This window comes from Choristoneura fumiferana, chromosome 30 (genome assembly GCF_025370935.1).
Source record: "Choristoneura fumiferana chromosome 30, NRCan_CFum_1, whole genome shotgun sequence".
NCBI classification, from domain to species: Eukaryota; Metazoa; Arthropoda; class Insecta; order Lepidoptera; family Tortricidae; genus Choristoneura; species Choristoneura fumiferana.
The window spans coordinates 3,440,809-3,455,952 of record NC_133501.1 but is presented as its reverse complement, the minus strand read 5'-3'; the positions used below and the strand labels follow the sequence as shown (position 1 = coordinate 3,455,952).

At 38.2% G+C, this 15,144-nt stretch overlaps 2 protein-coding genes and 1 long non-coding RNA gene across 3 annotated transcripts; 2 read left to right on the top strand and 1 right to left on the bottom strand.

Moving 5' to 3' along the window:
- Positions 1–219: 219 nt before the first annotated feature.
- LOC141444576 (spodomicin-like) lies at positions 220–5,054 on the top strand. Its single transcript, XM_074110142.1, has 2 exons — positions 220–363; positions 4,842–5,054. The coding sequence occupies exons 1-2, from the start codon at positions 274–276 to the stop codon at positions 4,938–4,940; spliced, it is 189 nt and encodes a 62-aa protein (XP_073966243.1). The 5' UTR covers positions 220–273; the 3' UTR covers positions 4,941–5,054.
- A 5,828-nt stretch (positions 5,055–10,882) lies between these two features.
- On the bottom strand, positions 10,883–13,454 carry LOC141444681 (spodomicin-like). Its single transcript, XM_074110264.1, has 2 exons — positions 13,313–13,454; positions 10,883–11,104 (listed from the first exon to the last, which is right to left on the bottom strand). The coding sequence occupies exons 1-2, from the start codon at positions 13,400–13,402 to the stop codon at positions 11,006–11,008; spliced, it is 189 nt and encodes a 62-aa protein (XP_073966365.1). The 5' UTR covers positions 13,403–13,454; the 3' UTR covers positions 10,883–11,005.
- LOC141444682 (uncharacterized) lies at positions 11,111–13,405 on the top strand. Its single transcript, XR_012453201.1, has 2 exons — positions 11,111–11,523; positions 12,515–13,405. It is a non-coding gene; the product is annotated as an uncharacterized lncRNA (long non-coding RNA).
- Positions 13,455–15,144: the final 1,690 nt, after the last annotated feature.

Here is a 15,144-nt window from a genome sequence, read left to right as displayed (position 1 = left end):
TCATTTTGGCAAGGTTCTTGTTAAGTGAAATCCCGTTAAAAGCCGCGAGAGATTACTAGTGTTAAATAAATTAATACCGAATACTTACTAACAGAAATCTTCCATAATATTAGGTACATGTTATATCAACAATAACAATGATTCAGGAAAAATAAACGCCGTTATCATTTTAGAACTGGGTTTTACCGAGCCCTTTCGCGTATATAAGCTAAGAATCTTGCGGTGGCTGGACACAACTATTTTCTAATTCATCTTTGACAGACGTAATCCAAGATGGCCGCTCTGAAGACTATGTTTGTGCTGGTGCTGATGGCCATCATTTTGGCCAGCGCCTTTGCTGCTCGAGTCGGACCGTGTGACCAGGTACTTTTGCATGGTTCTCCATCGTTTGCTCGAATTTCATATGCCCTAATGTATCATTTTCTAGAATTTTCATTTGCCATAAAGTAATTTATTTCTGAAATAGTAATTTCTTCAGAGTTCATATTAAACTAACCTAACCTACTCCATTGTATATGATGACATTTAAAAAAATCCTGAAAACAGCACGGTTATATATATTTTATATTTTATGGCAAATGGTATGGCAAGTGAAATTCGGGCAAATGAAATTCGGGCAAGTAAAGGTAAACGCTTTTGCATACTAACATAAATAGGTACATAAAAAAAGCCGTGGTGGCCTAGATGGTTTGACCTATTGCCTCTCAAGAGGGTCGTGGGTTCTAGCTCATGCTTTTCAGAGTTTTTGAATTTCGATATTTACCACGAGCTTTACGGTGAAGGAAAACGTCGGCGAAGCAATTTAATGGTGTGTGTAAAGTTCCCGATCCGCACTGGGCCCGCGTGGGAACTACGGCCCAAGCCCTCTGCCCAGCAGTGGGACGTATATACAAGAAGGCTCTGTCCATGACGCTTTAAATCCAAGGTTCGATTCTACTCATACTCATACTCATATTTTTTTTTCATAGGTACAGATTAAATGTAATTTTCAATGTATGCGATACAATACAAATTAACAGCACATTAATATTATGTTTACTCATCCAAGAGATGTCAAATAAATGACAAAAATTATTCATCATATAAGGCGCTAGCTAACCAAACTTACAGCAGTAAGGGTAAGCGGCTATAGTTTTTACTCAGTTCCATTCCATGCCATTAGTTCCGTTCGTTACGTCCATAACGCTGAAACGAAAATCGCATCACCACAAAAAAAAGTACCTAACTCGTTATAAAAATCACCACTTAACGCTTGAGTGAAACGTGAAACCATGCCATTCGTTTCGTTCCGTTCTTGACGTCTATGACGTTGAAACGAAACTCGCATCACCGCAATAGAAGCTCGTTGCAAAAATCACCACTGTCGCTTGACGTGAAACCTGATTCGGGGACTCGTCACGTCACTGGTTACTGTAACTGGTGACGTTAAATAATGTCCACCTCTACAGCTCAGCCTAGCGGGGATAGGTAAATGAAGCTTTCTATTGCTCAATGACAAACAATCCTCGTAACGCATACTCGCACATCTCTGGTGGAAACAATACCGTCTTTACCATAAGGGCAGACGGGCCCGTGCCCAGGGCCCCCCCTGAAGCCCCCGACAGGCCGATATATACTAAAAAAACCGGGAAAGTGCGAGTCGGACTCGCGCACCGAGGGTTCCGTTCACAATTATAGGTATGTAAGTAAACGGGAATCGTGTCTTGAAGATATTTCTCGCTTTTATCGAGTGATTTAATACATCCAGTGTATGCAGAGCACTACTCTTAAGCAAAATGTGCGCAAAGTGGGGTCAGATTATATTGGACATTGATATTTACAGACAAACATAAAAAAACAAGATTTTCATACTTTTCTAGTTGGTTGTGTTATACTAGTATAAGCTAGCTACCTTCATACCAAATTTCAAGATTCTGAGTTCACGGGAAGTACCCTGTATGTTTTGATTCCCTTGCGAGGTTCGAAAATTTGCGGAAATTTGCAGCATAAACGGCTGCATCTTTTGATTGCGTTGGCTTAGAAGTTTGATTTTTTCACAGCTCCAAGGGACAGTAGACCTCAGTATTTGATATAAATTTCAGTTTGATACCTCCACGCGTTCCTGAGAAAAAGGGTCTTGACAGACAGACAGACAGACAGACGGACAAAAAGTGATCCTGATTCCATTTGAGGTACGGAACCCTAAACAAAAGGGTTTTTTTTATATTCACTTTTTTTAATTGCCAAAAGAGCACCTTTGTGTGCCCCAGTTCCCCCGCATGGTTTACGACGACCCTGGGTGGAACCGCAGCCTAAACAGGGGGGCATCCATTTAACACGTTAGGCAATTTTGGCGATTTTCGACCCCCACTCCCCTCGTTTTTGCTCGAACCCCTCCTAATTATGTCACGTAAGATTTTTCAAACCGCATATTTTCAATATAAAGAAAATTAATTTGTGTTTTTAATTTACAGACAAATAAATCATTACTATTAATTTATTTACAGATCAATTTACTTTGATTATCTGATATTTTCTGTGAGAAAATCGAACAATTATATATCTATGACTAGCTTTTGCCCGCGGCTTCGCTCGCGTTAAATTTGGGGTAACAATCAACATACATTTACTTTCTGCGATCCTTTTTTTCATGTTTTGATTGATTTTTTGGAGGATTTCATGGAAATATAAATACAGTAAGACGTTGTTTTAGACAGATGGTGCACATTTTGAAATTCAAAAATCAACCTACACGTAATTAATCATTCATTATTGGTACCAACTCTGAAACCCTGTTTCGCTGAAACGTTAAAGACGTTAAAGTACTACGCGTTTCTTTTACCGGCGAATTCCTACACAATATAGGATATAGGATTGTATCTCAAGAAATTGTAAAGTCCCCGCGGGAACATGAATTACTGTTATGACCTATTTTAATATTCTTAATTGTCGATGAGAGACATATTGTAGCTTTCTATTATTAAAAGAATTTGGAAAATCTGCCCCGAAATTAAATTCACTTATTTTTATTATGCGGAAATTTTGCATAAAAAAAAGAAGTCTGTCCATCAGGGATATTGTAGCTTTCTATTGGTAATAGAATTATTTAAATCAGCTCAGTAGTTTCAGAGATTACCCCCAACAAACAAAGAAACAAACAAAGTTGAGATAATTTCCTATTCCATGGGATTCTAAAAATCTTTCCCAAGTGCACCTCTCTATTACTTTAGGTCCATTTATGCCAATTTCAAGTCTCTAGCACCAATAGTTTTGGCTATGCGTTGTCTGTCAGTCAGCCAGTCATGGTACTGTTCAGGTAGAGTTAGGTATACAATTATAAATAAATCAACCCTGAAGTTGAATTCACTTTTTGCTATCCCGCGGGAGTTTTACGTTTTCCCGGAGAAAAGTAGCGTATGCCAATCAGGGACAATGTAGCTCCCAATTGGTAAAATATATTTTTAAATCAACCCCAATGATGAATTTACTTAAGTATTTCGATCTTGCGGGAATTTTGCATTCTTCTGTAGAAAAGCAGCCTATGTCAATCAGAGATACTGCAGATTACTATTAGTGAAAGATTTTTTAAAAGCGGCTCCGAATTTGGATTGTCTTACTTACTTCTATGTACCTATCCTGCGGGAATTTTGCATTTTCTCAAAGAAAAGTAATCTATACCAATCAGCAATAGTGTAGCTTTATATTAGTGGAAGAATTTTTAAAATCAGCTATGAAGTTGAATTCAGTTTTTTCTATCCCATGGGAATTTTGGATTTTCCGAAAAAAAGTGGCCTATGTCAATCGAGGATAGTCATATCATATGAAAGAATTTTTAAAAGCAGTGCCAAAGTTGAATTTACTTATTTCTATCCCGCGGGAATTTATCATTTTCCCGGAAAAACGTATCCTATGTCAATCAGGAATAGGTACTGTAGCTTTCTATTGATGTAAGAATTTTTCAAATCATACCCGAAGTTGCATTCAGTTTTTTCTATCCCATGGGAATTTTGTAATTTCCCGAAGAAAAAGTAGCCTTTGTCATTTGGGGATAGTCATATCACATAATATGTAAGAATTTTTTAAATCAGCTTCGTAATAAGACGCAATTTAATCAAAGAACTGCACGAGAGCGGTACTTACATTCACAATAATTTGGATTTTACTGCCCAAAACGTAAACAGCAACCCTACATGAAAATAAACTTATATTTATAATTTCTTATGTAAGAAATATCCCAAAAAAATCTTAGTACTCTGAGTATTGACATTCCTCCATTTTAAAAATCAAAGAATGAGCTATTTTTCTGGTCGTTTTCGCGCTTCGTAATTGAATTAATTTATTTCTATCCCGCGGGAATTTTGCATTATCCCGGATAAAAAGTAACCTATGTCAATGAAGGATAGTGTAGCTTACTAACGGTGAAATATTTTTTAAAATCGGCTTATTACAAACAAAGAAGCGAAAAAAGTTTAGATATTTCCCTATCCCGTGGGAACTTCGTAAAATCCTTTCTTAGTGCGCGTCTACATCTATTAAGGAACATATATTCCAAATTTCAAGTTTCTAGCCCCAGTGGTTTGGGCTGTGCGCATCTATAAGTCAGTCAGTCAGTCAGTCAGTCAGTTTCTTCTTTTATATATATAGATAGATATATAAATATATATATAGATATAGATTTAGTTATATATCAGTGGAGAAATATAATATTTAACCCACTTTTCTCAAAATGTTCATATGTTTCTTGAGGGTCAAATTACGTGGTATTTCAACTCCTCCCCCCCCCCTTTAAACGCCTAACGTAATTAATGGATATCCCCTTGCTAGAAATGATGACAGTGTGACAAAGTTCCTTCTGTTTCAAGGTTTGCTCCCGTTCTAACCCTGAGAAGGATGAGTGCTGCCGGGCCCATGGCTACCGCGGCCACTCCAGCTGTAATGGGGGACGGATGTACTGCTACTAGCGGTAGGCAATCCCCCCTTTGGGAATGCCTAGGCGGGACGGAACCTGGAGTACGAGTGGCTACGATTTGACCTTTTTTTCCATGCTTGTGTATAATAAATTAAGTTACTTTTAATGTGTTTTTTTTTATCCTAACATTAACTCAAGACAGCGGCAACTAATAGAATAGTCAAAAGAAAAAGCCACTTGAATTTCAACGGTAAAATTATCATAGACCAAATATAATATTTGGTCAATGCTATTATTAATAAAGCCATTTTTTAAATAATAGCTTATAACTTACTTGGCCCCTATTTGTTTAAAGCTTTTTATTTTCTTTTTAAAAGCTTTATGTTAACTTGCAATGTATTTAATAGTAGATTGATAACCAAGGGTGCGCCAATAGTTCAAGGGGAAATGGGTAATTTCACCGGAGTTAGACACTCTTCTTTTCATTTCGACTGTGAGGAAAGTAAAATACTACAAAAAAGAAGAGAATAATAATAAATTAAATTTACTGATATCCAATCTCCAACCTTTTCGCACTGGCCACTTGCCACGTCCGACTATAAAAAAAAATCGAGTTGGTCACGCCACGACCAAGGAGCTTATAATACAAACTACTGGAGGTTGAACGCCGAACGAAGAAGTTTGTTTGTTATTTATTTATATATTCCATCTCTTTCTTTCACATTTTTCTTAACCTAACTAAAGAAAGAGACGGAATATTATTTGTGACATAGTAAAAGTCAAATTTCTTGTTTCAAATGGATGTTCGGCGTTCAACCTCCAGTGTTGTAGGTATATAAGCTCCTTGGTCACGACGTGTATCTAGATGGCCAGGCCGAAACGTGAAAAAAAAAGTGTCATTGACGTAACTCGACTCCCTGGCTAATCGTAATTTTTTTTTTTAAATACTTTCCACACTAGAGATGAAAACGCAATTTTCCACCCGGCTCTCTATCCATGAAAATTAAACTTTCCGAACAGGAGAGATGAAAAATTAGTAGAACAATGCAGAGACGTTTATTACTGAGGAGGCCGGTGCTTCACCACCCATTCCATCTCACCATAATGCATTACGACGAGCATAAATTGCTTAGCAACTGTGTTAAAGTAATTGAAATTCAACCCGTGAAGTACTTGGAATTGAGTAGTAGCTCCGTTGGTCAAATGTGGTCTTCATCATCAGTTCCACTTCACCAAATGAAAAGAGCAAATGCACAAGATACTTACTATCAAATATATCCAAATTACCATAGGTGTGCCTATATACAATATTTGAAGATTTCCCTCAATTTCTTTAGGATCCAATCATAACATCCTGATTTGGTGCTTATGGGACCTAACTGAAGGCATTCCTGATCGAACGAAAAAAATGTTTTTTAAATTGGTTCATAAATGACGGAGTTCTGAGGTAACAAACATAAAAAATACAACCGAATAGATAACCTCTTCCATGTCTTGAAGTCGGTTAAAAAAAGAAGTCCATGTTTTTGCACTCGACTGTATGTTAGGCTGTAGTTAGTACCAAAATACCTACATTCGAGAGTGGCAAGATAAAAAGAAGTTAAGAAAGTGAAGAAACATAAGCAGGTGGTAGGACCTTGTGCAAGGTCCGCCCGGATTGCTACCACCATCTTGCTCGCTAATCCTGCCGTGAAGCAGCAGTGCTTGCACTGTTGTGTTTTAGCGTGGAGAGTAAGACAGCCATCGAAATTACTGGCACGTGAGGTTTCCCATCTTAGGTCTCTAGGTTGGCAACGCGTTGGTATTGCAGATGTTTCTGGGCGGTGGTGATCTCTTACCATCAGGAGACCCATTTGCTCGTTTGCCATCCAGTTGAATAAAAAAAAACATCTGATATATAAGTAAATTAAATATATCTTGTTAGATATGTTTGTCACTCCACGTTAGCACTATTTATAAGACAATTCTACTGTCCAAAGCAAAATAAAGTATGTTTAGATGGTAAAACAGGGGAAAGAGTTCCATTAATTGTACAGAAAACACCATAAATCCATTTCAAAACGTTTATTTCCGAGCTTTATGAGCAGCTAGAGTTTAAAATTACCTTATTGGCAGAACATCTGGTTCCAAATACATGTATAATATCCCTCATAACCGTGGTCTCGGCAACAAGCATTCCTGTCTTCAGGTACATGAGAACACATCTGGTCGCACGCCGGCACTCTGGTATCTGCTGAGCAGATCAGTGGAACGGCCAGAAGGCAAATGACCAGTATTGCTTTCAGAAGCGCCATAATTGCAAACGCTGTTGGTGGTGAAGTGTGTTTCTGCAGTTGGTGCCACCGCCTTTATATACCTTTCTTACTTAGTAATTTCAAGACTGTTTAAACAAGACCTTGACGGATAAAAAATAAGTTGTTTTGATGACAAATATGGTACACTAGCTGTTGCCCGCGACTCCGTCCGCGTAGAATTCGTTTATTGCTATCCCGCGAGAACTATGCCATTTTCCGGTACAAAACTATTCTATGTCCTTCCCCGGAACTCAAGCTATCTGCATACCAAATTTCATCTAAATCGGTTCGGCGGCTTTGAAGTGATAAGGTAACAAACAGAGTTACAAACTTTCGCATTTATAATTATTAAGTGGGATGTCAGTGTTGGTCACTGTCTCAATGAATGAATAAACGAATGAAAATAACTTGACTTTACAGAAAAAAAAATACAGTTTTTCTGTAGATACAGTCTCTATAAGAACATAAGGTAATATAATGTGTAAATAAAATTACACAAATGTTTGCATTGTTACAACTATGTTATTGTTTTATGGAAAATTTCTGACAAATATGAGCATTTCAAATTTATTTTGTAGAAACGGACACATGTGGCTTTTATCAGGTAAAATAATATTGACGAAAATTACAACCTAAATTTCAGTGACGTAGAACTAAATATTTGTACGCTTGCTTGAATGCCGAATTCATGTGCTAAACTTATTTTAAGACTATTTTACTGTATTCTACACAAAAAAATGTTTTTGAAATTTGAATTTAAAATGTTAAGGAATCTTTCATGTTCTACTAACCAAGTAATTCGTCATTCGGGGCAACTCATATTTAACTGAATACACCAACGTAGTACGGTCAAGGGTTTGTGAGGGGGGGAGCTCCAATAGAGAGATCTCTCTCCAGGCAGGTGTTATGCCTGGGGACCGAAGTCCGAAGGACGAGCGTCGGAACTTGTATATATGCGACCGCGTTGAGAAACTTCGATAGCGCGATGTAGAACATGGTCGGAGTTTCTATTGTTGTTTTACAAGATGGCGCTAGGAGTCGCTACATGTTCATGAGCCACCATGGAACCATTTCACAGTAAACGTCATAGTCGCAATAACTTTTCCATTGAGAAGGTCCTTAATCGTAACTATGTTACGTCATTAATCCCTTATTAGTTTTTTTGGTATGTAATTTTTGTGTATTTTATATGTTAATTAACTAAAATAATTTTTTTGCTCACCCGTGACCTTATGATAGCTAAGTTTATGCAAGATACGCGTGCTATCATAAGGTTGCGGGTGAGCAATAAAATTATTAAAATTCAATGATATGGACCTCCGCAATGTGATGTATGTACTGAGAGGGTAGCTTTAAGCACATTAAATATATGCCATGTCACTGAAGCTCTGTCATATATCAGTCCGGTGAATAAAGCGATTTTGAATATCTCCGGAGTTTGGCTGCACCTGGATCAAAAGCTCTCAAGATAGCGTGAACATAACACGCAAAGTAACGCCTGATATATACTTTTTGTGTACCAATTACTTTTAGAATAATTTAATTTTACAGCGCATTGGTGTTTCAACTGTAATATTTTGTCGACAAATCCATATCCATACTTCCACACTTATATATACTTATATACTTATTACTTTTACTTATAATATATAATATAATTATCGGAAATATATGTATGCCGTCTTAATTATAATTCTACCCTCCTAACTTACAATAAAGGACTTAAGTTGTCAAGAGTTCACTATGAAAAATTAGTCCTTTAGTGTTGGCAGGGTAGAATACAAGTCGTATTTCTAAAATATGGCTACCCGCAAAATATTTATGTTTTACCAAAGAATGGAAGAACAAAAAAAAGGTTACATGTACATAGCAATGTATTAAAATATGTTATTTTCAGTAAACCGTAGAAGTTTCTATGTGCTATTATTAAACTATTCGGTCCGGTAGTTGCAATTAAAATTTTCGGGATTTTACAAAATTCCCCTGGGAATTTCCAAAATGTATATCGTGGTCTTCATTGAAGTTGTGTTGTCAATTACTGTACAAAATTCAAGACTCTACGAGTAAACCCGTGCTCAGCTGAAATTTCAAAATTATTCCCTATCCAAATTCAAATTCAAATCATTTATTCAGTAAATAGGCCGCAATGGGCACTTTTACACGTCATTTTTTAAACTACCAGCGCTTTCGGAAAGACCATCATTGCCAAGAAGAATGCGCCGCAAGAAACTTGGCAGAAAATCATGTTTTCAAAATAAAATAATTACAAATAAAATACTTAAAAACTACAGTATACAATTAAAGAAAAAAATACAAAATAATAATAATAATTCAGGGATGTATGGGGTCCCTTACTTACAAAACTATCCCGTGGGAATATCGGGATAAAAAGTGGCGTACCTATGTGTTATTCCAGACGTCCAACTACCTACATACCAAATTTCATGACTCTAAGCCCTGCGGTTGTTATTTTTGAGATTTTATCCCTATCCCGTGGGAATATCGAGATAAAAAGTAACCTATGTGTTATTCCAGAGGTCCAGCTACCTACATACTAAATTTCATGGCTAGCGGTTATTATTTCAAGATTTTATCCCTAGGTATCCCGTGGGAATATCGGGTCAAAAAGTCACCTATGTGTTATTCCAGACGTCCAAATACCTACATACCAAATTTCATGACTCTAAGCCCATCGGTTGTTATTTCGAGATTTTATCCCTATCCCGTGGGAATATCGGTATAAAAAGTATCCTTTGTTTTATTAATCCAAGTTATAAACTAAATTTTGCCAAATTTCATCCAAATCCGTCCAGCCGTTTCAGCGTGAAAAACATACTCACTCACTCACAAACTTTCACATGTATAATTAGTAGGATTAATTTAATTCAAAGCAGAATTAAGTGAAGAAACGTAATATGCATGTAACATAACGTTTAGTGATGGGACTGAATTTGGACTTAATGGATCTTGAGTTATATCGTCATCATCATCATGTCAGCCGAAAGACGTCCACTGCTGGACATAGGCCTCCCCCAAGGCTCTCCACTCAGACCGGTCTTGTGCTTTCCGCATCCACCGCGATCCCGCGATCTTAAACAGGTCGTCGCTCCATCTTGTTGGAGGCCTACCGACAGCTCGAGTTATATCGGTACTTACTTATTGTTAAGTGACGAATATTCTTGCAAACTCCGTTTAGCAGGCCAGGTACTTAAGTGGCAAATAATATTCCAACGTACAATTTCACTAATATTCTCATCAAAATTAGCGTAATAATCGGATTAATGATGACTTTTAAATTATTAGTTTTCTCGACTCAAGTTTCGACACTTGGACTCTCTAGTTTTGTGATATTGACAGCTGTCACCCGCGCCATGCTACAATGAAAGAACTGTAGGTACAATACAAATAATTTTCTTTCAATTATATGTATTCAGATTTCATTTTAACGTTGAAACTTAAGTGGCCCTTTATTCAGACTATTTTAAATTCGTTTATTATTAACTCCACCACAGGATATACAGTTTATTGCCTGAACTAGGGGAAACCTGTATGTCAGGTCACCAGGTCTCCAACCCTCAAACAGCTGTAACAACAGATTAAGAGAGTGAAGACAATATTATATAAACAATAAAATCCATACCTATCCATATATTATAGTGCCACTGAATTGAGCTAAGGTTAGGACAAAGAAAAACACAAATAAAAGTAACTTAATTTACTCGTATTAAACAAAATCATTACAAAAATGTTCAAATTGCAGCCAATTGTAATCCAGGTTCCGTTGAATCGCCTAGGCATTCCCAAAGGGGGGGGTTGCCTAGCGCTAGTAACAGTTCATCCGCCCTCCACCACAGCTGGAGTGGCCGCGGTAGCCGTGGGCCCGGCAGCATTCATCCTTCTCAGGATTAGTACGGGAGCAGACCTTGAAATAGAAAGAACTTTGTCACATTGTCATCAAGTCATCATCTCTAGCAAGGTGATTTTACAAAGTTTTTTTTGCCGAGTCGTGTTTGCTCTGAGCAGAAGAGCTACGAATGAGCCCGAAACATGTCGAGCTGAACTCGATTTTAGACGTGAGTTATCCGGATTAATTTCATTTATTAATATAGGTGATTTTTATACTGAGACTCCGCTGTCTGTCCGTCCGTCTGTCACAGGACTCTATCTCTTGAGAACAGACACTTGAAATTTTCACAGATTATGTATTACCTACTGTGGCCGCTATAAGAACAAATACTAAAAATAAAATAAAGCTAAAAATTACAGGGTGTCGTCATATACTTACAATGAACGTGTTTTTAAGCGTTTTTAGGTAACAAGGGGCAAAAAGTAGGTATTTAGGTAATAATAATAATTGGCCTTGACATCTTTTGCAGATGATCTAAGTAGCATCGCGACGACACTTGCGCTCGTGACTAAATAGGCCGATTCGGGACAGGATCCCCCGGCCGCACACGCGACAAGTGTACTCCCCCCAGGTGGTCGGGGGTTGATGGCCTGCTCGAGACGCCTCGTGCGCTTTTCCTTAAGCATGTGAAACCAGTCGTCATCATGTAGTGCTCGACCTTTATGAACAAGGCCCCGCCACTTACTACGATCTTCAGCTAGCTCCTCCCATTGGTTGCTAGGGATTTTAAATGCAACCATGTCGCGCTTGGCAGAATCTTTGAAACGCAACATAGGTCGGCCAACGGGCCTCTTTGCGTCTGCGACCTCTCCTCCGCCGAGGCAAACGAGTCTGCTCCATGCGGTACACGTGTCCCAGCCACCGTAGCCGCCTCTGTTTGAGTGTAGCCGTAATGCTGGGAAGCTGTGCCACGCCTAGAACAGACTCGCTGCTTTCATCGCCCACGACCAAGCACAGCTTCAGAGCCTAATGGACAAGTTTGCCAGAGCATGTGATCTCTTCTCGATGTCTATTAATGCTAAGAAGACCGTCGTATTAGCGCAGGGTTGCCCACAACCTCCAACCATCTTGCTTGGCGATGCTCCATTGGAGGTGGTTAGCAGGTTTTGCTATTTGGGTTCGCAAGTGTCGAGCAATCTCTCACTTGATGCAGAAATCGACTCCCGCATCGGCAAGGCGGCCACTACGTTCGGGAGGCTTTGTGCACGAGCTTGGGAAAACAAGCATCTTACGGTAAACACGAAGATGCTTTGTTTACCAAGCGTGTGTCTTGAGCACACTCCTGTACGGGGCTGAATCCTGGACGACATATTCAAAACAGGAGCGTCGACTAAATTCATTCCATATGCGCTGTCTTCGAAGCATACTGGGCATTACATGGAGGGACCGCGCGACAAACGAGTCTGTTCTAGGCGTGGTATTTAGGTACAGTCAGCAAAAAAATATTGAACTTTTTTTTTAAAAATGTACGAAGGTACACTATTTGTAGAATTTGTTTGTTGCTATCCCGCCGGAACTTTGCAATTTTCCAGAATAAAAATTATCCTATGTCCTTCGCCAGGACTCAAATTTTCGTATATTGAATTTAATCTAAATAACCGATTTAGACGTGATGAAGTAACAAACAAACAAACAGACTTACAAGCTTTCACATTAATAATATTAGTGGTATATAATTTGTTGAATGATAAAATAACCAACAATAAGTTGGCAAACCCCTGACTTTGTCACTTCCAAGTTCAATATCTCAAAAACGGCTAAACCGATTTTGATAAGTCATGTCAAAGAACCATCGTTAAAAAACCTGCTTTCAATTTAAAAAAAAACGCATTCAAATCGGTCCACCCGTTTAAGAGCTACGGTGCCACAGACAGACAGACACACAGACATACAGACACACAGACACACATAGCGGTTAAACTTAAAACACCCCTCTTTTTGCGTCGGGGGTTAAAAATCTAAACTATATCTAATCATAGGAAACGGCAATAAATTTTAAGACAGAGCCGTTTTTGAGATATTTGAACTTTGAAGCGACGATGTCGGGGGTTCCCAACATTTTGTTGGTTAGGTTAGTTACAGGTTATTAGTGTTTCAGTTACGAAAGCGTTTTACGGGTGCGCTGGTCGGGATTCGAACCCGCACTCTTGGCTATACGTGTTGTGTGCTACTTATTATACATGACGTGACACTGTGATTGTAGGGATGTATGTAGAAAAATACCTGGTCACACGGCCCAACTCGTACAGCAACGGCGCTGGCCAAAATGATGGCCATCAGCACCAGCACAAACATAGTCTTCAGAGCGGCCATCTTGGATTAGGTACGTCTGTCAAAGATTAACTAGAAAATAGTTGTGTCAGCCTCCGTAAGATTCTTAGCTTATATACCCGAATGGGATCGATAAAACCAGTTCTAAAACGATAACAACGTTTGTTTTTCCTCAAAGCTTGTTATTGTGGATATAACAACCACCTATTAAGGAGTGTTTATGTTACTAAGTAGGTATTCGGTATTCCTTTACACACTGTGTTTACTCGCGGCTTCGCACGTAAATTGCATCTAGCTGTTCAATTGAAAATCCGAGATTTCAGTGGGTACCATCCATCAGCCAAACATGTGGTTTACCACCCCAAAGTTGATAATCGTTTGCATATCATAAATAAAGAGCGGATTTGAAGTAGCGATTACAAGTTTAATATGGATAAGATTAGTACAAGTAAGTATTTATTTTTCATATCAACTGTACAAAGATCATGTATCGACACAAAGGATTTATGATTTATTTGTTTATTTTCCTTTACATAATAGTTTGTTGCAAGACTAACATTTATTGTATTTAATTTTATTTCCAGAACAATACAGGTCTAACTATAAAAAAGGTATATTAGGTACAATAAAATTAAATAAACTAAAACTATAATAAATCTAAAAATGGACCCTGCGGCATGGTACCATGGATGCTGGCAGCATTTCCTCGCTGGATCGCAAGACTGATGCGTTGAGCGAGGAAACTGCCAGCTCTTCGGTCTCCTGTGGTATCTCTGATTCTCTTTGATAGATCTTTGAAGAGACTCAGAGCGCCAGGTCCCCACGGACCAAGAGTCTCGACGCCAAAAGGTACAAAATCATATTCGGCTCCGAGACTACTGTATTTTCCTGCTTTGGCAGTTTCTGCCATTTCTCTATTTAATTAAGTATCTATAAGATTGCATTACGGTAACTAAGTAAGTAATAAGATAACTGTAAGACCAATAAACAACATGATATCTAATAAATAAATCTATCTATCTATTTAACCGATTGATCCTATCCCGTGGGAATATTGGAATAAAAAGTAGCCTATGCCCAGCTCACTCCAGGTGTCCAGCTATCTACATATCTCATCTAGGTATATCCTCCGTCCAGTCGTTTGAGCGTGAATGAGTTACTAACATACACACAAGCACACACAAATACTTACAAACTTTCTCATCCCACTCCCACTAATATTATAAATGCGAAAGTATGTAAGTCTGTTTGTTTGTTACTCCATCACGTCAACCGATGAACCGATTTAAATGAAATTCGGTACAAAGATAGTTTGAGTCCCGGAGAAGGACATAGGATGGTTTTTAAGGTTCCGTAGCCAAAATTTCAAAAACGGAACCCTTATAGTTTCGCCATGTCTGTCTGTCTCTCTGTCCGTAGGTCTGTCTGTCTGTCCGTCCGCGGCTTTGCTCAGGGACTATCAATGCTAGCTTAGCTGTATATATATATAAAGTATGCCGACAAAATGGTACAATAAGAAATACAAAAAAAAATTTTTTAGGGTACCTCCCATAGAAGTAAAGTGGGGGTTTTTTTTCTCACCCAACCTTGTAGTGTGGGGTGTTGTTGGATAGGTCTTTTAAAACCATTAGGGAGTTGCTAAAACGATTTTTCGATTTATTGTTTTTTTGGAAAATATTCAACTAAATTGCAAAAAAAAATTTTTGAATTTTTTATTGTACCATTTTGGCGGCATAGTTCATATATATGCAAAATTGCAGCTTTCTAGCATTGATAGTCCCTGA